This window comes from Hemiscyllium ocellatum, chromosome 35 (genome assembly GCF_020745735.1).
Source record: "Hemiscyllium ocellatum isolate sHemOce1 chromosome 35, sHemOce1.pat.X.cur, whole genome shotgun sequence".
NCBI lineage: Eukaryota > Metazoa > Chordata > Chondrichthyes > Orectolobiformes > Hemiscylliidae > Hemiscyllium > Hemiscyllium ocellatum.
The window spans coordinates 36,362,387-36,386,998 of NC_083435.1; the positions used below are offsets into that span (position 1 = coordinate 36,362,387).

The 24,612-nt window shown below is 45.6% G+C and overlaps 1 protein-coding gene across 2 annotated transcripts in view; it reads left to right on the forward strand.

The window, feature by feature from the left end:
• The window catches only part of LOC132832900 (class I histocompatibility antigen, F10 alpha chain-like), a 195,129-nt gene extending 172,619 nt beyond the window's left edge, over positions 1-22,510 (forward strand). The window contains exons 5-7 of one of the 2 annotated variants that reach the window (XM_060851119.1): positions 19,354-19,473; positions 20,390-20,422; positions 22,245-22,510. In XM_060851119.1, the coding sequence (XP_060707102.1) occupies positions 19,354-19,473; positions 20,390-20,422; positions 22,245-22,249 (158 nt within the window). In that variant the 3' untranslated portion in view covers positions 22,250-22,510. The remainder of the gene's footprint in view (positions 1-19,353; positions 19,474-20,389; positions 20,423-22,244) is intronic. The other variant, XM_060851120.1, reaches the window with a different exon arrangement.
• Positions 22,511-24,612: the final 2,102 nt, after the last annotated feature.

A 24,612-nucleotide genomic window follows, 5' to 3' on the forward strand; every position in this document is an offset into this window, starting at 1 on the left:
AGTTTGAATTGGATGGCAGTTCTGCTGGTGTTGATGACCCACAGGACCTCATGGACACACAGTCTTCATAGTTTGGGAGAAGATTTGTAGCTCGGGTGCTCATTGTTGTGGTTCTGTTCGCCGAGCTGGGAGTATGTGTCGCAAACGTTTCGTCCCCTTTCTAGGAGACATCCTCAGTGCGTGGGAGCCTCCTGTGACAACCGGAAGCGGCAGAGACAAGCCACTATAAATGCCGAAGGAAACATGACAGAAGCGCTTCACAGGAGGCACCCAAGCACTGAGGATGTCACCTAGAAAGGGGACGAAATGTTTGCAACACAAACTCCCAGCTCGGCAAACAGAACCACAACAACAGTCTTCATCTGCTCGACCTGTTCACATCCCTCAGGAGGGGAGTGGGATGGGGGTGTGCCATGAGGTTTAATGGGGAAATGTCTTCTCACAAGATGGTTATTGGTAGGAGCAGGGTGCAGTGAACAGGCTGTATCCACCCCCCACCCCCCGCCCACACTGGGCTGTCTGCACCTGCCTTTCACCATCAACCCCCCCCCAACCTCTCCCCACACACACACTGGGTTCTCTGTACCTGACTCTCACCATCAATCCCCCCCTCCCCAACCAATCTCAGATTTCCCGTTTCCAGACTGTTTAATGTTTTATAAATCCCAGCAGGTGCTTCCTTTCCTGGTAGAATAGCCCAATTCTCTTTGCCACCTGACCCAGAACCTTGACCCTGGGGGTGAGCCTGGGTGTTTCTCTCTCTGCACTCCCCACTTCCACACTCCCCCCTCCCCCAGGGTCGGAGTGTCTCCCCTGTGACTGTGTCCTGAATTAGACTCAGTACCAGGAAGAACACCAGGGTCCATGGGATTACCAGCCAGCCCAGGGTTAGCAGTGACTGATACTGACCTGTGACCCATGACCCAGGGTGACACCATGCCTCAGTGCTTAGCATTCCTGCCTCATAGCACTAGGGACCTGAGTTTGATTCCAGCCTTGGGTGACTGTCTGTGTGGAGTTTCCCTGAATCTGCATGGGGTTCCTCCGGGTGCTCCAGTTTCCTGCCACAGTCGAACAGGTGCACCTTGGGTAGATTGGTCATGTTCAGTTGCCCACAGTGTCCAGGGATGTGCATGTGGATTAGCTATGGAACATGCAGGGTTACGGGATTGAATAGAGGGGAGGGTCTGGGTGGGATACTCTTGAGGGGGTCGGTATCGACTCAATGGGCTGAATGGCCTGTTTCCACACTGTAGGGATTCTATGATTCATGAATGGTCTTTAATCTCCCAGTTCCCAGAGAGAGAATGGAAAGCTGAATTCTGTACTCATCGGGAGGGACTCAGGGAAAACACAGGGAGGGAAAGGAAAAGATCAGCAACATTCTGGGAATACACTGTCTCTATTCCAATCAGAGACTGGGAATTAAACACTCTGAGGGGAAACAGCTTCTGTTTACAAACAGGAAAAACCAGTAATACAACAATCTTTGGAGACTGCACCCTATTTGGTGAGAAATTTGATCCATTGTTTGATGTGAAGCTGCAGAAGCAGAAAAATGGAACAAATGCAAAGCGATGACCCGGTCCCAGTGACGGGGAAGCTCCAGCACAGCCAGGCTGAGGTTCAGGCTCTGAGCCAGGAAGGCTGGGGCTGAGAAGAGGCCTCCTCTCCCCCACCAGCTCAGGAACATCAGGACAGCACTAGGACCCTGGGATCCCCCTCTCACAGTAAACATATGGCTCAGTCCTTCCAACTGGGGGAGGAGACGGTACATCGGGATTGTCCCTGGAGCAGGAATCCAGCAACCCAAGTGGAACCTCCTCCTCCTACATTGAGTTGTTGAATGACCATGACTGGATGTGGTAGGACAGCAGATCTGATCTGTTGGTTGTGGAATCACTGAGCTCTGTCTCTGCTGCTCCTGTTATTTACTGCACACCTCGGCCTGTTCTGTAGCTTCACCGTGGATCACCATCATCTGCAAGTTCCCTCAAAGCCACTCACCATCCTTACCATCCATTCCTTCACTGTCACTGGCTCCAAATCTTGGAATTCCCTCCCTCCCTAATGACATTGTGGGTCTGCCTCCAGCACATGGAATGTTCCATGAGGTTCACTGGGGAGATGGGTTCTCCCATGACTGCAGGGAACCAGCTGAATCTCCATGCTGGATTCTCTGTACCAGACTCTCACCATCAACTCCCATACTGGATCCTCTGGAACTAAACGTCCCACACCACTCTCTGTCATTAATCCACTTCATGAAGCCCCCACACCACACTCTTCGTTTCTCTCTCTGCACTCCCCTCCCTCCCCCAGGGTCGGAGTGTCTCCCCTGTGACTGTGCCCTGAATTAGACTCAGTACCAGGAAGAACACCAGGGTCCATGGGATTCCCAGCCAGCCCAGGGTTAGCAGTGACTGATACTGACCTGTGACCCATGAATGGCCTTAACTCTTCCAGGTCACATTGAACTGACCCTCAACAACTGCTGATACGAGGACCCACAAGCTGCTGAGTGAATGAATTCAACCTTTCTTGGGGAATCATGAAAAATGAACTCAGTCATCAACGGACAATTATTTATTGATGACCAACTCCAATTGTCAGGGTTTATAGTCAGTTTAATGATATATACAGGAAAAGATTATTTTCCCAAATGTATATTTGCTTTCTAAAAATTGTGAAAAATTCCATATTGGATCCAATTTACATGACACATCCTTTCAGTGCAGTCTGCGGCTCTCTGAGCTGCCTCACTACATTTATAATTGTCGGTTATATTTTACAATATACACATCACGTTAATCAGACAGCTCACTCAAGGGGTTTTATAAGGCCATCAATCTCTTCCTGTACTGTGGTGGGAGGGCTGCAGACAAAGTCCTTGCCTCTTTCAGCATCTATGGGACTCTCAGTCCTGATTCGTTTTGTATGTGGTTTCCTTCTGTATCCTTGGAAGAGTTTCTGTGGAACACTGACTCCCACAATCTCTCAAAAAAACATTGGAACGTGAAATCCCTTTCCATGAAATGCCCCATTCTGGGTCTCACATATTATTGGTGGGTGGGGTTAGGCTCTGAAAGGGTTAATGCTGAGGAGTACATGAAGCACTGCCCAATATGATGATGTCACATGGACTTGGGTGAAGGGATCAGATGTGGATGTTGAAGGGGTGAGACCCTACATGGATATCTCCCTCATCGTCTTTAAAACAATGTTCCCCCCACCCCCCACCCCCCACACCAGTGTATCCTGGACCGAGCTGTTACCATGAAGTAAACTCAGTCCTGTTTAAAACAAGAACCTGTTCTCATTAGCTTCTCATGTGGTTTTCCTCAACTAACCACTTGACCAACTAGGTCCTGGAGATTCCAACCAGGAAAGAGGATGGTCATATTTAATCTCTCAGGTGGAACTGGAGGAGCTGTGGGGAGGATCCATCTTACCTTACGTGTCTGAAAGGTCAATGGTTCATGATGTCAATCCCTTCAAACAGCCGTGTCAGTGCTCTTGAAGAGCTCGAGGTTAATGAGGTCTGGAACCACTCTGTGATAGACTGGAATTTTACCTTCCTAACATCTCAATCATTGCACAATGAAGGACCAACGCCATCCAGATAATGAACCATCACTGGATATCTTTATCTAACACTGTATCTATATCAGGTTGTGTATGTCTCTGTCCATCAGTGTGTTGTGTGTGGGTACACACAGATGTCTCTGACTTTGTATCTATCCCTGTGTGTGTACATCTCTATACACTCCTGAGTGAACTGTGTATGAGTGCACACTGACATACCTAACGCTGATCTATATCTGTCCGTCTCCCTTTCGTTACCTGCCTTTTCTCTCTCACTCTGTGCAATCCATCTACTGACAGGGTCCTGCTCTCTGTCTGTGAAATGTGGATCATGTATACAGACCACATTATGGTCTGGAATCACTTTCCCCTGAGCTACCTGACACTGCCAATGGAGACCAGGTGGTTAAACAAGATCCTGACACTAAAGTCCATCTAAAAGCTGAGCTACCAGCTATCGATGCTCTGACTATGAATCACGGTGACAATGTTCAGCTCATGTGGTTCCAGTGTCTGAGGATCCAATCCTGAAGATGGTCTTTTCTGGGTAATTTCAGAGTGAACAGTAAAATTAAAATGTCTGTTTACAAGTGACTGACACAAAGCAACACAGACCTCTGTCATTGGGAACAAGTAGTTGAAGATGAGACAGATTAGATTACTTACAGTGTGGAAACAGGCCCTCCGGCCCAACAAGTCCGCACCGACCTGCCGAAGCATATACCACCCAGACCCATACTCCTACATTACCCCTTCACCTAACACTACGGGCAATTTAGCATGGCCAATTCACCTAACCTGCACATTTTTGGATTGTGGGAGGAAACCAGAGCACCCGGAGGAAACCCTCGCAGACACAGGGAGGATGTACAAACTCCACACAGATAGTGGGAATTGAACCCGGGTCTCTGGTGCTGTGAGTCAACAGTGCTAACCACTGTCCCACCATGCCGCCTATTCTGGCCTGGTGGATCTCGGATCCACTGTTCAATTTGTGGATGCACATTCTCAAGAAAAATCTATCTCAATCCTTTCAAAAAAAACAGTTATAGAGTCATGGAGATGTACAGCACAGAAACAGACAGTTAGGTCCAACACATCCATGCCGACCAGTTATCTCAAGTCATCCAGTCCCACTTGCCAGCACCCAGCCCATATCCCTCCAAATCCTTCCGATTCATTTAACCTTCCAGATACCTTTTAAATGCAATTGTACCAGCCTCCACACTTTCTCCACCAGCTCATTCCATGCACGTAACACACTCCATGTGAAAATGTTGCCCTTGAGGTCTCTTTTATGTCTTTCCCCTCTCATCCACAACCTATGCCCTCTAGTTCTGGACTCCTCTACTCCAGGGAAAATATTTTGTTTTATCCTATCCATGCCCCTCATGATTTTATCAACCCCTCAGGACACCCCTCAGCCTCTGACGCTCCAGGATTATCACCCCAGCCTATTCAGCCTCTCCCTATAGCTCAAATCATCCAACCCTGGCAACATGCTTATAAATATTTCCTGAAGCCATTCAAGTTTCACAACATCTTTCTGAAAGGAAGGAGACCAGAATTGCATGCAATGTTGCTAAACTGGCCTAACCACTGTCCTGTACAGCCGCAACATGACCTCCCAACTCCTGGACTCTGACCAATAAAGGAAAGCATACCAAACGCTTTCTTTACTTTCCTATCTACCTGCAACTCTACTTTCAAGAAGCTATGAACCTGCACTCCAAGGTCTCTTTGTTCAGCAACACTCCCTAGGACCTTACCATTCAGGTATAAGTCCTGCTAAGATTTGCTTTCCCAAAATGCAGTACCTCACATTTCTCTGAATTAAACTCCATCTGCTACTCCTCAGCCCTCTTTTTGTCGATTGTATGGAAAGCTCCCCATTACCCTTTCCTTTCACAGTTTATGGGGCCATCTGTCCAATGATCTGCCTGAAGAACATGACTTGGGTTTTTGTGATCTCACTGTTCACCAGGTTTAACACCAAGCACACCTTCTGAAGTTGATTGAATAATTCTGAGAGATACTCCAAATGATCCTTCCACATGTGTCTGAAAATGACAAGATCATCCAGTACCTGATGAAGGAGCGGCGCTCCGAAAGTGAGTGTGCTTTACACGCTGTCCAGCCAACTCGCCCACTCTATTTAATTTCTCCCTAATATTTATCACGTTGTCCAAATATTTCGTCTTTGAACTCTTGACTCTTCAATATTTCCTGAATTAATTGAAATGGTCCTCCCACCTCATGTCCGAATATTAATTCAAAAGGACTGAATTTAGCTGATTTATTAGGTACATTCCAAATTGCAAAAAAATGTACAAATAGAATTCTGTTCTCCCAGTTGTGATGACACTGTGGCACTAAGTGATGGATTTTACCCTGGTTTTTATTGAAGAGAGATTTGAAGGCAGAGGGACTGAGCAGTCCAGCTGAGCCGTGAGAGTAAACAGCTTGTGAGGCCTTGGGGGTTTTATAAGTTGGAATAATAGACACAGCCTGAATGACACTGTGGGGTCAGGCTCCCACAGACCCAGGATTTGTTATATACGTTTCAATAGTTGCTGTTTCGGTGTGAAGACGTGGAACCTCTTTATCCCTCTCTCAGTTCCAGCCAAAAGCTGGGGGTTCTCTTCCTGTTATTGGAGTTGGATGTGAGACAGTCTGTTCTCTAAATTTACATTTTGCCATGGGTGCATTTATGAGATATCACTCCATTGGAACAGTTAATTAGTAATAGTTATTGCTTTAATTATCCTATTATATTTTCCAGTAGAGTTGATATTTTGTTGTATTTTAATTACAGTGGATGAATAATGTGTGTTCTGCTTTAAATCCGGTAGATGGACCGATAAAACTGCATCTGGAATGCAGCATCTCATGCTGAGTTTTACAATAAGAAAAAGTTAGTATCTAGACGATCTTCTGAATATGTTGAGGGGGTTTGGTCTGGTTCTTAACACAATCCCCTGGATGGTCTTGACTGCCTGCCCCCCAACATAGTTTTTAAATCTCAGTGTTCCCCAACAGGAAACCCTGGATAACTCAGGATATACAGAACCTGCTAAAAACCGGGTGTGAGGCCTTCACATCAGGAGACCCACTCAAATATAAGGAATCCAATTATGACCTCCACAGAGCCATTAAGACAGCCAAGGACCAATACTGATCCCAACTAGAGACCCAGACAGACACCCGACAACTATGGCAAGGACTGAATGACATCACAGTGCAAGATAGCAGATGGTGACACATCCCTCCCAGATTGTCTCAACACCTTCTGTACTCGCTTTCGGCAGAATTTCGGTGGAGAGGAAACACCTATTCCAACAAGTCCTGATGACCCTCTCCCAACAGTCATTGCATCAGAGGTCAGATCAGTTTTCCATTGTGTGAATCCAAGGAAAACGATGGGACCAGACGAAGTACCAGGCCGTGCACTCAGAGCAACTGACTGAGGTCTTCTCGGACATCTACAACCTCTCCCTGGAGTAGGCCACTGTCCCTGCCTGTTTCAAGAGGGCCAACATCATCCCTGTGCCTAAGAACAGTCATGCTGCATGTGTCAATGACAACCGCCCAGTGGCCCTAACTTTGGTGGACATAAAGTGCTTTGAAAGGCTGGTCATGGCATTAATCAACTCCAGCCTTCCCACAATTCCTGACCCACTCCAATTTGCCTATCAGACCAACAGATCCACATCAGATGCCATATCACTTGCCCTTCACTCCTCCCAAGAACATCTTGACACCAAGAACAGCTACGTAAGAATCCTACTCATTGACTACAGTTCAGGCTTCAACACTATCATCCCCTCGAGACTGATGACTAAACTTAGTGATCTCAGACTGAGCCCCACTCTCTGCAACTGGATCCTCACTTTCCTGACCCACAGGCCACAATCAGTGAAGATTGGGAACAATATTTCATCCTCACTAACACTCAACACTGGAGTCTGTACTCAGTCCCCTACTGTATACCCATGACTGCGCCACCAAATACCAGGCTAATTCCATTTACAAGTCCGCTGATGATACCACCATAGTCGGCCGAATCTCAGATGGCAATGAAACAGACTACAAATGGGAAAGTGAAGACCTGGAAAATGGTGCACTGAGAACAACCGATTGGTTGCTGGCAATTGCCCCGCCCCAGCACCACACGCACACACATTAACAGCACAGAGGTGGAACGAGTGGAGAGTGTCAAGCTCCTGGGAGTGACCATCAACAACAAATTTTCTTGGACTCTTCATGTGGATACACTGGTTACAAAGGCCCAACAATGTCTGAGGAAATTCAGCATGATGTCCATCTTTTATCAGTGTACTAATCAAGAGCATTCTGTCTGGATGTATCACTACCTGGAATGGCAACTGTACCATTCAAGATTGGAGATGGTTACAGAGAGTGGTGAACTCGGCCCGGACAATCACAAAGGCCAATCTCCCATCTATAGAATCCATCTACCAGGCCCACTGTCAAGGAAAGGCCGCCAGCATTCTCAAAGATCCATCCCACCCTGGCAATGTTTTTCTATAACCTCCTCTACAACCCTCTACCATCGGGGGGAAGGTAGAGAAGCCTGCACACAGGGACCAGCTGGTTACAAAACCGTTTCTACTCTATTGTTGTTAGAATACTGAATGGACTTACAAACTCTTAACATTCGTCTGTCCCTGTTTTTTTCTGTTTTTGCCGCGGTTTACCTATTATTTACTTATCTATGCTACTTAACTCTGTGATCTGCCTGTATTGCTCACAAGGCAAAGCTTTTCACTGTGCCTCGGTACACGGGACAATAAATTCAATTCAATTTAAAGTTTGATGTAATTGTTCTAATGCTCCCCCATTTTTGGATGGTACACAATTGATTTAAATTATTTAGATGTCTGAGCTCTTTCTAATTTCCTTGAATAACTTTGATGTAAAATTTGATCCTTGTTCCAATTGCATTTCTACGGGTTGTCAGTAACAATGGAAAAAATATTGAGTAATTCTTCTACACTCCTTTCAGCCATGCTATCTCATTCTGGAATGGCCTCTGGAAATCTCAGAGACACATCGATTATGGTCAACAAATACTGATCCCCACTTTTTGTTTTAGGGCTGGATCTGATGCAATAATTAAAACTTTTGTAAAAGATTCATCAAATGCTGGAATAGGTATGAAAGGTGTTGGTTTTATTAATAAATGAGTTTTCCAATTCTCTGACATGTCTGACATGTCTGGCAAAATGCAATGACATCTTTCTGCAGTCAAGGTCAAGAAAAGTAGACTTCTATTTTTGCTTGAGTTTTCCTTATTCCCAAATGACCTCCTGCTGGTAACTCTCATGGTGCTACCCACAACACCTCCTTTATATCACACACCAGTAATACAGCCTGATGAGCTCCTGCCTATTTTTCACCCACTTGGTCTCCATTTCCTCATCAACACTTCGTTTTTAAGATAGTGACAATGTGGGATATGTGCACATTTGCCTTTTTGGTTCCACTGTTTTATCTTTCCACTTTTCAATTGTAACTTAGCGAACTTCTCTGAAGCAGAAAATGCCCACTTTGTTCTTCAACTGTACTTGCTTTTTCTCAACAACTTGAACAAATATAGTTTCCGATAATTGAATTTTAACTTGCTTATCTTTTCTCTTTGATCTCTCCTTTTGTTCTACCTGTGGTTTTGTGACCTTGTTATCACACATTCAGGAAAGATCCCAGGATAAACTATTCTGGAACCGAGAATTTCTGTTACTCCTCCCATCACTTTTCATCAGACCCTCTAACTTAGCCTCACAAGTAAGAACACTACGTTTCACACCATGAACTCCATCTATTCGAGCAATACGCTTTCTAATTACCCATCTCCTTATCTCTCCCTAACAAAGATTGATGTGCTTTCGTATGTCTGAAAATCTTATTTTTTTCCCCCACTCCTCTTGGTAAACATGAGGAAACTTTCCTCACACAAATGTTGCAAAGTTGAGGAGAATATGTGTGGATTGGAAGGCAGGAAGTTAGAATTTGGAGTATGTAAAATGCTAGGGGTGGATGGGGGAATGCATTGCATGGTCCCTTTAAAAGATCGTGTGCTTTATCTATGCTTAGAGATTTAAAATGTATGTCCATGAGCAGCAGCTTGAAAGTTTGCACGTACACAGACAGCACCCAAACTGACACATTACATCGAAAGGCCATGCAGATAGCAGGCTAAACACCAGTTTTTTTTTCAATACAGCAGGCTTTTGAATTTAGCCAATTAATTTGAGCAACGACTTAGATACCAAAAATCTATAAGGTTTAAGGCTGATGATTTTAACAACAGAGAACCAATCCTATTGTGTGAAATATTGATATGTCATTAAGGGGATAAAGGAAGGGGGCAGTTGAATAAAGACCTCAGAGCTAACTGCCCTCCAGCAAAGCCAACAGCCCTCAGCTCTCAGGAGAGAATCGCTGGCTCTCACAGCCTCATCTGTGTCTTAGTAAACCACCATCAAAATAAAAATGGTGCAGCTAGTTAATATTCCTGACTGAAGAATTGTCGGAGCAGGCACAGATCATTCCAGAAGACACGTAACATGGCCGGAATTTTGAGAGACTAGATTTTTTTTATGTGTAAGTGGGGCTGATCTTTATTGGAACAGCATACCATTAGAACCTTGCTGTAACTGGGAATAGTTAGAAGTTAATTGGGATTTATTCTGCTTGTTAATACTTTAGTTAATCTGTTCACTGTTAGAGTTAGGTAAATAGATGGTGACGAGTTGATTTTAAAGAGAGTGTCAGGGATTTATTTTATTGAACCACTTGAAGTTGCTGAGAAGCAGGTTACACCACTCGGCACACCCCCTTTTACAGAGTATGAGGTGAGGGGCTCCTCTTTGGGCATTTCGGGTCAGTTCACAGGGCGGGGGCCTCAACCTCCACTTTATAACACAAGGAAATTCTTCGCAGGTTTAACTCTCTGCTCTTCATCATGAGTTACCAATACTTCACAAAGGGAATTCTTGAACTCCAACAAAGTCGTCTCTCCAAGAATGTGATATGTGTCTGATTTATTTCCATGGCCTTATCCACTTTGCAATGTTACTTTGTTTGATCTTTTCAAACTTTGACCAAGTTCTTCCATTAGATTTTGAAATTGTTTTCTTTCAGCTTCTGGTATAAGTTCATATGAACATGAGACGGCTGTTTTTAGAATCATAGATTCATAGACTCCCTACAGTGTGGGGACAGGCCATTTGGCCCAACAAGTCCACCCCACCCACTGAAGGGTATCCCACAAAGACCCCACACCCTGTGTCCTGCCAACGGGAGAAAGGTCAGTTTTCCCTGTGTCTGTTTCACAGCGGGTAAATCAACCTGTCTGTGTCTGATCTCCCTGGGAACTGGTGACAGAACCTGTTCATCTCTTTATTGGGTTTTTTTTACTGAGACTGGGACTGAGACTGGTTCGGCAGCTTCAAGTTCAGGAAATGATCAAATTACTTTGTCGATCGGGAAATGGCATCATGGTAGAAACAAACATTTATTTTGTTAATTTTTCAGTTTGTGAACAGCAGATATTTTCCAATCACTGTTTTATTCCCAGTCCCTGATGGGAATAGGGAGAGTGGATTCCCAGAATGTTGCTGATCCTTCTCTCCATCTCCCTGTGTTTTTCCCGGGTCTCTCCCGGGTAAGTACAGAATTCAGCTTTCCATTCTCTCCCACTCTCTCTCTCTCTCTCTCTGTGTCTGGGGTGAATGTGAGTCTCTTGGGGAGAGTTTGAAATGGGGGATGTTTGATCAGCCGCCTGTTATACAGCCAGCCTGATCTTTTACACATTGAAGGCAGCACAGTCTGGGAGACTCTGATGGGATTTGTGTCCAGGTCTCCTGACAGCAGGATGTAGAAACCCCGAGATCAGAGAAGCTCCGAGCAAATGGGAAATGGTTCCAATGGACAATTTTAATTTTCACATTGATTGGGAGAAGCCAAACAGCTTCATCATTCCTGGTCTAAAGTCTTGTAAACACTGCGGGGAGGGGAAGGATACTCCATGTCTAACCCAGCCCAGGCCCAGCTGTGATCCCCTTATGGTTGAATAGGCTGGGTTATCTCAGACACCAACATCCTACTGGCCGTGTATAAAGGGCTGATTAAAAAGCTCAGTGAAGGACAGTGGGGATCCTGCTCGGGATTGTCCATCCCCCTGTTTGACAGAGAGACTGTTCACACAGTGACTGTCCCCCATGGTCTCACACTTCATCCTCCCAAATATTCCTGTTTCTCTTCATTTCAATCTGGATTCACTCACCCCACACCTTTCCTGGTTATGGATAAACCTATCCTCGGATTATCCTGAATTCCTCACTCCAGATGGACCATGGGCAGGAGAGTCCCTTCAATATTTTTCTTCCATTTATGCCAAGTTCCTGTTCCAGGTTAGTGATTTTCTGTTTAATATCCAATCACTGGATTGTGTCCCAGCCTCTCCCTGTGTCCACACTGATTCCATCGAGTATCTGAGTGACCCTGACTCTGTGTTTACTCCCCGTCCTGAGAGGCTGCAGCAGCTAATTCTGACCCAGTTGAATCTGATTCTGTTGATTATATCAGACAGGATTCTGACAGTGTTATAATTTGGTGGGTTATTGGAGATTGTCACTGTGTGGATGGGCCTCACTTTGACCAGCTGGAAGTCTGTGCAATTGTTTTCAGCCTGATCTTTACAGATATAACATGTTGAAAGTAATTTTGAGGGCAATCTCTCACATTAGTGATGTCCCTGGGATCTGTGATGTGATTCTGGTTTTGTGGCCCAGTACATTAATATGATGTTTATGTTGGTGTTGAGTAACTCCCTGCTTTTATTGTTTGTTTTACAGAGACTAATGCACTCACTCAGATTTACACAATTGTTGCTGGATTGAAGGATTTTCCTGAGGTTACAAACAGTGCAACAGTCTATGGAGTTATAATCGGTTCATGTGACAGTCAAACCCAACGGTGCATCCCCAGGCAGCAGTTCATGACAGATTTCTTCGATGTGAATTTCTGGAATTATGTCACAGAGCTAGTGAACAGACATGCAAACTTGGCGAAGGAAATTCTGAGTACAATAATGAAGAGGACAAACCAGACATCAGGTAAGATCAGGCTTGTTGAATTTCTCTGTTGTTGTTCCCTTTCATCATAAAACCTCATTCATTCCCCAACCCTGACATTTGGGCCCCAGGATTGGGAGAGACATAACAGGCCTCAATGCTTCCCCTATTTCGGTGAGCCTTTTCCACCCCCCAGTGCACGACCAACATTCATCTCAGTTCTTCATATCTTTTGAGGGAAATGTAGACACAGTGCAGTCAAATTATTTTACAGAGGTTTAACAAAACATCTTTTTTTATTATTTCAAAAACATACCTTACTCATCAAATTATTTTGAGATCTATACAAATGGTGATGCCACACATACGTATACATTCCATTTCTTTACATACATAGATTGGAATTAATCATTCGTATGGACAAGTCTGTACATTGACCATCCAGGTATTCTGCTGAGGTGTCAACAGAGCCATCTTTTTTTTTAATTTCAAAAATATACTTTATTCATAAAATACTTTGATGATCTGTACATTTGGTCATGCCATACATCCGTAAACATTCCATTTCTTGGTATACAGAGACAGAGTAATCATTCATATATACAAGTCTGTACCATTACATATTTAGCAGAGGCGTCAGCAGAGCCCAAATGACTGCATGGGCCTCCTGTTCTTCTTAGGCAGACAGATGTTACACGGTGGTCTTTCCCCACCATGTCCCTCAACACATAGTCCTGGACCTTGGAATGTGCCAGTCTGCAACACTCAGTCGGAGTTAACTCCTTCAGCTGGAAGATCAACAGGTTTCGGACCACCCAGAGAGCGTCCTTCACCAAGTTGATGATCCTCCATGCACAGTTGATGTTCGTCTCGGTGTGCATCCCGGGGAACAGGCCGTAGAGCACGGAGTCTCACTGCTCGGGACGAACCTCGACAAACACCACTGCATTCCTCTCCAGACTTCTTCTGCGTAAGCACATTCTAGAAGGAGGTGTGTGACAGTCTCGTCCCCCCCGCAGCCACTTCGAGGGTGGGGTGCGGCGTGGCTGAGAGTCCGGGCGTGCATAAAGGATCTCACAGGCAGAGCCCTTCACACCACCAGCCAAGCCATATCTTGGTGCTTGTTGGAAAGTTCTGGCGATGAGCATTCTGCCAAATGGCTTTGACAGTCTTCTCAGGGAACCGCTCGATAGGATCCGTCCTCTCCTTTTCACGAAGGATCTCAAGGACACTACGTGCTGACCACTTCCTGATGGACTTGTGGTCAAAGGTGTTCTTCTTCATAAACTTCTCCACGAAGGACAGGTGATACGGAACGGTCCAACTAGTCGGAGCGTTCTGCGGCAGCGAGGCCAGGCCCATCCTTCGCAACACCGGGGACAGGTAGAACCTCAGTATGTAGTGACACTTGGTGTTTGTGTACTGGGGATCCACGCACAGCTTGATGCAGCCACACACAAAGGTGGCCATCAGGGGGTGTATTTTTTTCCCCCGTTGCCCAGATCTTTGTACAGCGAGTCCCTTCGGACCCAGTCCATCTTTGACCTCCATATAAATTGGAAGATGGCCCGGGTGACTGCAGCGGCGCAGGTTCTGGGAATAGGCCAGACCTGTGCCATGTGTAACAGCAATGACAGTGCCTCACACCTGATGACCAGGTTTTTACCCACAATGGAGATTCATGGGAAACCAGGCTATGATGAGGAGATAATAAGTTTCCAAATGGATATTGGCTAGGAGAATGGGCCAGACTCTGACAGGTGGAGATTAATGTGGATAAATGTGAGGTTGTTCATTTTGGCTGGAAAATAAGACAAATTGTTATTGTGCTGCGAAGCAGATTCACAGTGTGTCAGTGCAGAGGGATCTGGGTGTTTTTGGGGCATGAATTGCAGAAAGTGGATATGCAGGTGCAGCATATAATAAGAAAGGCAAATGGAATACTGCTATTTATTGCAAAGAAGTGTTGTTCCAATAATATAAGGCATTGGTGGGACCACACCTGGAGAATAATGTCCAGTTGTGGTCTCCTTCCCTAAGGGAGGATGTGGTGACATTGCAGGCAGTTCAGAGGAGGTTCACCAGGCTGGTTCCAGGGATGAAAGGGTTATTGTACGAGAAGCAATTGATAGCTTTGGCTTTCACTCACTGACGATCAGTGGAATGAAGGGAGATTGATTGAGGAATATAAAATGCTAAAGGGGATTGATAAGATTGATGTCGAGCAGATGTTCCCTTTGTGGGACAGCCTCGAACAAGAAGTAATAGATATAGAGAGAGGAGGTAGGTAAGATCAGCCACGATCATGTTAAATGGTGGAGTGGACTCAAAGGGTTGACTTGCTCACTCTCCCTCTGAACTCCCATGTTACTAGAATTAACTGGAAATGTGTTTGATAAGAGCAAATCAAGTGTAGTACTGAAATATATTATCTGTTGTCATTAAAACAGAAAAAAAAACAAATTGTAAAGTTAACAAATCTAGTAATGAAGAAATATTTTTAACAAATGAAGAAATTGAAGGGATGATTGTTAATATTATTCATGTTGAGTTATGAGCCAATCAGCAAACAGTGTGACAACGACTGAATTGAGAACCGGACTGTCACGGTCCATTCATGATCTGGAGATATTTTTGAATCACGTTGTGCAGATATATTGAGACCCCTTTGGACCAGCTGGGACTTGGAGTAGGGCATTCTGGGAAACTGCCCAAAAGAAGCCAACTCATTCTGTTTAATTTGTGAGGAATGGATTAACCTACAAGAACAAATGTAAAAACACTGTAATAATCAGAGGAAATTGTACAGAAGGTAGATTCATAGATTTGCACACCTCAGAAACAGACCCTTTAGTGCAACTTGTCCATGCAGACCAGAAATCCTAAACTGATCTAAGTCCCATTTGCCAGCATTTAGCCCACATCCTTCTTAACCCATCCTATTATAAGCCCACCCCTGATGCCTTTTAAATGCTGTAATTGTACCAGCCTCTGTCACTTCCTCTGGCAGCTCTTTCCATACTTGCACCATCCTCTGCGTGAAAAAGTTCCCTGTTAGGTCCCTTTTAAATCTTTTCCCTCTCACCTTCAACCTATGCCCTTTAGTTTCAGACTCCCTGACCCTGGGGAAAAAAAACTTGCTTATTCACCTTATCTATGCCCCTCATGTTTTTATAAACTTCAGGGAAAATAGCCCCAGCCGATTCAGTGTCTCACTATAGCTCCAAACCATATAAATCTTTTCTGAACCCTTTCACATTTCCTATTGCAGGAAGTATAGAATTTAACATAGCATTCGAAAAGTGGCTGAATCAATGTCCTGTACAGCTGCAACATGATATCCCAACTCCTGTACTCAATCCACTGACCAATTAAGGCAAATAGACCAAACACCTTCTTCACTATCCTGTCAATCTGTAACTCCACCTTCAGGAACTATGACTCTACACCCCAAGGTCTGTTTGTTTGGCACCACTCCCCAGCACCCTATCATGAACTCTATAAATGCTGCTATGATTTACACAAAATGCAACATCTCATATTTCTCAAAATTAAACTCCGTCTGCCACTCCTCAGCCCAGCTGATCAAGGTCCGATTGTACTCTGAGATAATCTTCTTCACTGCTCACTACATTTCCTGTTTTGGTGTCATCTGCACTAACCATTACCAACCATTCCTCCTATATGCACATCCAAATCATTTATAAAGCTGACAGAAAGCAGTGGATACGGTTAGTGAGTAACTTAGAGATTGATCCTCATCTCCATTCAGCCAGGCTCAGGGGAAGAGATTTCACATCCCCACGCAGGGAGAGGGCCCTTGTAAATAACACACAGAGTCCGATCGTGGGCCAGTGCCTGTGGGAGGCTGACAGAGTGGTCACGGACAGACATGGACTACATCCCCCAGAATGCAGCATGTGATCAAAATAAACGACCACATGGAACGGGGCTGTCGTTCCAGGACAGTGGGAATGTGAGCGCTGGAATTCTGACCCAGATTGGAGAGCCCATTCCCTATCTGCTCCAGGTTGAGGGATGAGGCAATTACTGGAGAAAGGGTCAGTGCTGCCCGAGTCTGGGGCCCTGGAGATGAGAACCGTGTGTAACCTCCTTTTCCTGGGCTTGATGCAGGATCCCCCTTCCCCTTTGATCAGATTGTTCCTCTGGTAAAATTAATGATTAATTATCTATGACTGTTTGATCACTGACAGGAGTTCACATTTTTCAACAGATAACTATTGCTGAGGTCAGTGTTGATGGCAGCATTAAGACATCGATGAGATTTGGATTTGATGGAGAAGACTTGATCAGTTTAGACCCAGACAGAATGAGATGGATCGCATCCAATCCCATTGCAGTGATGACTAAGGAGAAATGGGATTCTGATGATTCCTGGAATAATTACTGGAAACAACACCTGGAAGGTGCACATGTTGAAAATTTGAACAGATATCTGGAAGCTGGAAAGGATTATTTCAGAAGGAAAGGTACGTATTTCAGTTTTGTTCCATGTTCTGATCTAACCTCACTGATCTATGAAACTGTTCTCCCATTCCATTCAGTGTCTGTCTGTTGTTTGTGTTTTCACCCTTGCCCATCACAGTTCAGCCTGAAGTGTTCATCTCCAGGAGGGAGCCCAATGGTCAGGACAAGCCGCTCACTCTCTCCTGCCTGGTCACTGGAAATGTGTGTGTCTTTGTGTGTGTGTGTTTGTGTGCGTGTGTATGTAAGTTTGTGTGTGTGTGTGTGTGTATATACATGTGACAGATGAAAGTATTTAGAGGACACTTTTTTCACTTCCTTGTTTGCAACTACCCACCTTGTTCTCTGTGTTGATATGTCATGTTGGTCTCACTGAGTTAAAGATTTCGATTCTAAGTTTGACAGGGTCTCCGAATCCCAAGCTTCCAGAGCCTTTTGGGGATTCCAGATTCCCACAGCCCTGTTATTGGTGAAGTACTCATTGATTTCCCTCTGGAATAATCTCACTAGAATTACAAGAAGATTCCCTTGTATTCCAGGCTTCAGCACCAGACATGGGCCCAGATTGTTCAGTAGCCAGACAGCCAGAGACTGGACACACCCTGAGAGAGGAGGGTCTAGACCCCTCAGAATTCCTGACTCACGGAATGGGATTTGTCTGGGAAGTTTCAACTTCCAATGGACAATTATCTCGCATCCAGAACCCTCTAGAAAGATCTCAGGTTCTGAGATTAGGGATTGGAAGCTTCTTTAACTCCTGGTGTGATGATGCTGTCACTTTAAAAGGCTGTTTGTGTCTTAGTTTTTGTTTTGAAGAGAGGTTGTAAGGTAGAGGCACCAAACTCCCTGCTGATGATGACTGAGGTAAACCAGTTGTGAGGCCTTTGGGTGTTTTTTTAAGCTGGAACAATAGAAGCAGTCTGAATGGGCGTGGCCAGCTCTCACAGATCCAGATTTCTCAGTTTGGTTTTTTTCAGTTACATCAGAAGCCTTTGGGGTCTCAAACGAGTTGGCAGCTTCAGTGAGTGTCACCTGGCTACTACTCTCTACATTTTTTTCTTGATATTATTTCCTCCAGGATTGGAGAACTGCATGTAAAAATCTGTGTCTGAACTTACCTTTTTGCCAAGGTGTTTATAGGATGTTACAATATTACAGCAGTGAATTAGTAATAGGTACTGTATTCGGTTGCATTTTTCAATTGTTAAGTTATTCTAAATTTCTCTTTCTTTTGTTTGTATTTTAATTACAATATTTAAGTAAATTGTGTTTTGCTTAACATCGAGTTGTTTGACCACCTGTGTTGATCTGGAACACAGCATTTTCCATCTAGTTTTAAAATAAAAAGCAGTTTGGATCGAGGCTACCTTCTTCAAGTATTTTGAGGGGGCCTGGTCTGGTCCCTAACACCAGAGAACTAGAAAACCGACCATCTCCAAACGTACTGCTGATCCCTCCATTCACACACTGACGAGGATATCTGGTCAGTGTGGGCTAGTTGGACTGAACACACACACTTGTTGTGTGACTCTTTAACTCTTTGACTCCATCCCCTCAAACCCATGACCTGACATTCTGCAACCAACACTTGACCTCTCCCCAGCACCAACACCAGCTCACCGCCTCCTGAGGTCTGTCAGACTCGCAGTGCCTCATCCTGGACAGACAACTGGGACAGAACACAGAACTCCATAAATGGATACCTAACAAGGTCCCATCACCAGCCCACTGTGGCACCCAAACACCATTCCATTGGTACTCAACATCCCCAACACTCACCAGTGTGTTCCCAAACTGCCCCTTCCCCTCCACTGGAGGAAGTGCCTTTCTGGGACACCTAACTACACCCCTCCAACCATTCACTCACTTCTTCACCTCACCCAAGGCCGATCTACCCCACCAGCACGAGTAAGGACAGGACACAGAGGTATCGGGGAGAATGGGAACTGAACTGTCTGGGGAGGTAACCCCCCAGGACAGGTACAACACGATGTTTATACCCCTATCAATGGGATCCTTGGTGACCTCACTGGAGAGTGAAATCGGGAGAGGGTCAAACCAGCATTTCAACCAATCCCAACAATTCCCAACAGCTCGGAGCAGTTAAAATTGTTCCCAATCAATACAGAGCTAGAAATAAATCCAGGAACAGAGAGAATCCTGATATATTTCCAATGTGTTTCAGAAAATCTGAAAAGCAATTGGCTGCATTCCCATCTTGGAAGTCTCATTGCATCAATGGTCATTCTATTGGCTGTTATTGTCGGGATAGTCGGAATAATCATCTGGAAAAGGTCACGGAGAGGTAAGAATCAGAGAGAGAGGAATGTGGAACTGAGGGGACAGAGTGAGTGTGGGGGAATCTCCGGTACTGGGAGTACAGGGCACTGTGGGGAATGGAACTGATTGAATCCCCACACACAGATACGCATGTATAAACATGTCTCGTTCACTGTCTGATCATCCTTTATGTGATTGGTCTGGACCAGGTCTAATATTGATCATGAAACCCACTGCACCCAATCAGATCCTCACTGACTGAATATTAATGGAATGGTAGGGATTTTCTGCATCTCCATAAAGTGTAATGATGGACGGGAGTGTGGGAATGAGGATTTTGGACACAATCCCTGTAAAACCTTCCTTCCTGCCTTGTTTGAGCACCATCTCCTTGATAAATTGTGAAGATCTCTCTCCCTTAATTAGTTGGTGCAGTTTTGGATGACTTATTACTTTGGTTTGACCCTCGCGTGTGACTCTGATACCGATCATGTTATTCCAGGCATTTGGGTTGTCTCCATCACCACCGTATTTTTAATCTCTGCCTCATGTAATGGGATTCTGGGTCATCCCTTCTCTTGTTATCCAGCTGTTGACACTTTCCTCCCAGCGTCTGACACTTGTGATCACCTGCAGAGACTCCACTCACCCCATTTGGATGATCTTTTGAGCTCTCTGCCCATTGATCTCCCTGCTGATCAATTCGGTGTCTGTGTGCTTCTCTCTCACTTCACCTGAGGAAGGGGCTACGCTCAGAAAGCTTGTGATTTCAAACAAACTTGTTGGACTGTAACCTGGGGCCGTGTGTGATTTCTGACTGTGTTCACACGAGTCCAATACCAACACCCCCCTCAATCTCCCTCCCCTCACACTTGTTGTGTTCACAGTCTCTGAGAATAGATTACTCCCCATCCTAATGGACATTTATTTTGTTTCTGCAGGTTCACCAAATGGGACCTACACAACAGCTCCCAGTAAGTGACTGAGGGGACAGAGTGTTGGGAGGTGTAGAGTAGATTCCCTACGGTGTGGAAACAGGCCCTTCAGCCTAACAAGTCCACACAGACCCTCCAAAGAGTAACGCACCCAGACCCAATCCCCTACCCTATATTTACCCCTGACTAACACCATGGGCAATGTAACATGGCCAATTCACCTGACCTGCACACCTTTGGACTGTGGGAGGAAACCGGAGCACCCGGAGAAAACCCACACAGACACGGGGAGAATGTGCAAACTCCACACAGACAGATACCCGAGGTGGGAATTGTACCCGGGTCCCTGGTGCTGTGAGGCAACAGTGCTAACCACTGAGCCACCGTGCTGCCCCTATTAGAGTGTAGAGTTATATTTGCCAGGGTGTTGCTCAGGGTGACGGATCTGTCTCCTCACAGTGCTGTTTCTCTTTCGTCCTGTTCTCTACTCCATGTCCCCAGTGTCTCTCCTTCGAACTGTCACTCTCCATTCCCTTCCCCCACTGCCCCTCCCTCCACTCACTCACCCTTAATTCCCACTGGGGGGGGCTCAGAGAGTCTGGTTAGTTAATGCTGAGGGTGATTAAATCCTGGGTCCAGTGAGTGATAGAGAATATCTCACACTGTCTTATTTTATATTTTATATAATTTCTCATGTTCTGTTTTTATTTTCTCAGCTTCTGAAGTCTCTGGTGCAGCTTCTTCATGATTCACTAAGTGACATGTCAACTTTTCTCTGGCTGAGATTTATTTAGATTTAGATTCTCGAGATTTATTTGTGACATTTTCACATCCCTCCTGACACTGTCCCACCCTCCCAGACACTGTTAAACCCTGTCAGACTAATTCCCCTCCCCTCCTGACCCTGTCCCACCCCCAGTCACTGTTAAACCCGACAGACTAATTCCTCTCCCCTCCTGACCCTGTCCCATCCCCAGTCACTGTTAAACCCTGTCAGACTAATTCCCCTCCCCTCCTGACCCTGTCCCACCCCCAGTCACTGTTAAACCCTGTCAGACTAATTCCCCTCCCCTCCTGACCCTGTCCCACCCTCCCAGACACTGTTAAACCCTGTCAGACTAATTCCCTTTCCCTCCTGACCCTGTCCCACTCCCAGTCACTGTTAAACCCTGTCAGACTGACTCCCCTCCCCTCCTGACCCTGTCCCACCCTCCCAGACACTGTTAAACCCTGTCAGACTAATTCCCCTCCCCTCCTGACCCTGTCCCACCCTCCCAGTCACTGTCAAACCCTGTCAGACTCATTCCCCTCCCGTCCTGACCCTGTCCCACCCTCCCAGACACTGTTTAACCCTGTCAGACTAATCCCCCTCCCCTCCTGACCCTGTCCCACCCTCCCAGACACTGTTAAACCCTGTCAGACTAATTCCCCTCCCCTCCTGACCCTGTCCCACCCTCCCAGTCACTGTTAAACCCTGTCAGACTAATTTCCCTCCCCTCCTGACCCTGTCCCACCCTCCCATTCACTGTTAAACCCTGTCAGACTAATTCCCCTCCCCTCCTGACCCTGTCCCACCCTCCCAGACACTGTTAAACCCTGTCAGACTAATTCCCCTCCCCTCCTCACCCTGAAGTGATTGCCTTGTGTCTGTCCATTCCTGACCTTGTGGGTTTCCTGGGCCCTGCTGCAGGACATTCCCGGAGCCTCATTGTGGAATAACGGGAGTCTCCTGTTCCAGTGTGAACATGGACACTATTGTCCATCCTTCCATAACACAGCAGACACACAGAATTACAGCTCATTGCTCACACTCAATTCCTTCAGGACTGAGATCAATTTTTCTGGGAATGTGTTTCCACAGGTTGAACAGTGGATCCCAGATCCCCAGGTTTGGATCCTGATTCTTCAAGTGAGATCTTCTCAAGTCATGTTCCAATCCCGTCTCAATGTGAGCAGTGTCACCGTCAGAGGGATCTTCACGGAGGGTTCCTCCCTCACAGTTTCTCATCTTCACTGTCTTCAGTGGGTCAGTGATTGAGCTGAAATAAGGCAACGTCCTGAAGGAACTCAGAGACAGTTTTTATATTGAAAGAAATTGATTTTGCATCTGACGTTAACAAATTTAAAATGTTATGTAAATCTTTGTACATAGAATATGTAAAACTGATATTTAAGTCTTAAATAAATATATAAATATTATAAATCTGAGTTATTAATGGTAGGTTTTAGTATTCAACACTTATCACCATTGTTTAACTACAATCACCAATGTGTCATTTGTAATCATTAAGTTATTTATTGACTTACTAATTTTGATGTTTTTATTAATATTTCACAAGAACGATTAGATTCATTTACACAGCAGCAGCTTGTGGCTCTTGGAATCAGCAGATGCTGAGCTTCAATTCAGTGTGAACAGGGAGAGTTAAGACCATATCTATCTGCCTCTATTGTAAAATCCAAATCCCAGATGATAACTCCATACCCGTCAACACAATCAGGGAAAGTCCATTCCCAGAGAGTGGGAACACACAAGTGTGAGGGAATGGAGATTGTGTCAGAACCTGATGGAGATTCTGGAGATCGCTTCCATTCCATCGATATTCCCTGAGGATGTGAGTGTGTGTCTGGTGGGTTTGATGATCAAAATCACATCTGTACTAAAGGACATAGCTGCTAGACTGGGTCTGCAGCAGGTGGTGAGGGAACCAACCTGAGGGAAAAACATACTTGATTCCATCTTTCCAATCTGCCAGCTGCAGGTACAAATGTCCATGACAGTCTCAGTGAGAGGGACCATCACACTGTCCTTGTGGAGGCAAAGTCCCACTGTCACATTGGGAATAACCTCCATCATACGGAGTGGTACTATCACTGTGTTAAATGGAACAGACTTGGATCAGATCTAGCAGCTCAAGCCTGGGTATCCATGAGGCACTGTGGGCCATCAACAGCAGTAGAACCGTACTCCAGCACAATCTGTAACCTCATGGCCTGGCATAGCCCCCACTGAACCATTAACACCAAGCCAGGGGATCAACCCTGGTTCAATGGGGAGTGCAGGAGGGCATGCCAGGAGCAGCACCAGGCGTACCTGAAGATGAGGTGCCAACCTGGTGAAGCCCCCAAACAGGACGACTTGCATGTCACATAACATAAGCAGCAAGTGATAGACAGAGCTTAGCGATCCCACAACCAACGGATCCGATCTAAGCTCTGCAGTCCTGCCACATCCAGCCAGCTCACTGGAGGCTCCACAAGTATTCCCACTCTCACTGATGGAACAGCCGATTACTCCAGTGTGAAAGATAGGCCTGAAGGTTTCACAGCAATCTTCAGTCAGAAGTGTCGAGTGAATGATTCATCTCAGCCTCCTCCAGTGGTCCCCAGCATTACAGATACCAGTCTTCAGCCAATTCAATTCACTCCACGTGATATCAAGGAACAGTTGAAGACACTGGGTACTGCAAAGGCTTCAGGCCCTGACAACATTCAGGCAATAGTACTGAAGGGTTGTGCTCTAGAACTTGCCACTCCCTGATCCAAACTGTTCCAGTCCAGTTACAACACTGGCATCTACCCAACAATGTAGAAAATTGCCCAGGTATAATCTACCCTCGATCATCAGTAAAGGGATGGAAGGGGTCATTAACACTGCTATCAAGCAGCACCTACTCAGCAATAACCTGCTCAGTGACGTCCAGTTTGGGTTCTGTCAGAGTCACTCAGATCCTGACCTCAATACAGCCTTGGTTCAAACACGGACAAAAGAGCTGAATTCCATAGGGGAGGTGGGAGGGACAGCCCCTGACATCGAGGCTGAATTCGACAGAGTGAGGCATCATGGAACTCGAGCAGAACTGGAATCAATGGGTACTGGGGGAAACCTCTCCAGTGGATAGAGTCATACCTGACACACAGGAAGGTGGTCTTGGTTGTTGGAGGTCAGTCATCTCAGCTCTAGGAAAGCTCTGCAGGAGTCCCTCAGTGTGGGGTCCTAGGCCCAACCATCTTCAGCTGCTTTATCAATGACCTTCCCTTCATCATAAGGTCAGAAATGGGGATGTTTGCCAGTGATTGCACAATATTCACTATTTGCGACTCCTCAGACACTGAAGCAGTCCATGTTCAAATGCAACAAAATCTGGACAATACCCAGGCTTGGGCTGACAAGTGGCAACTAACATTTGTGCCACACAAATGCCAAGTTATGACCATCACCAACAAGA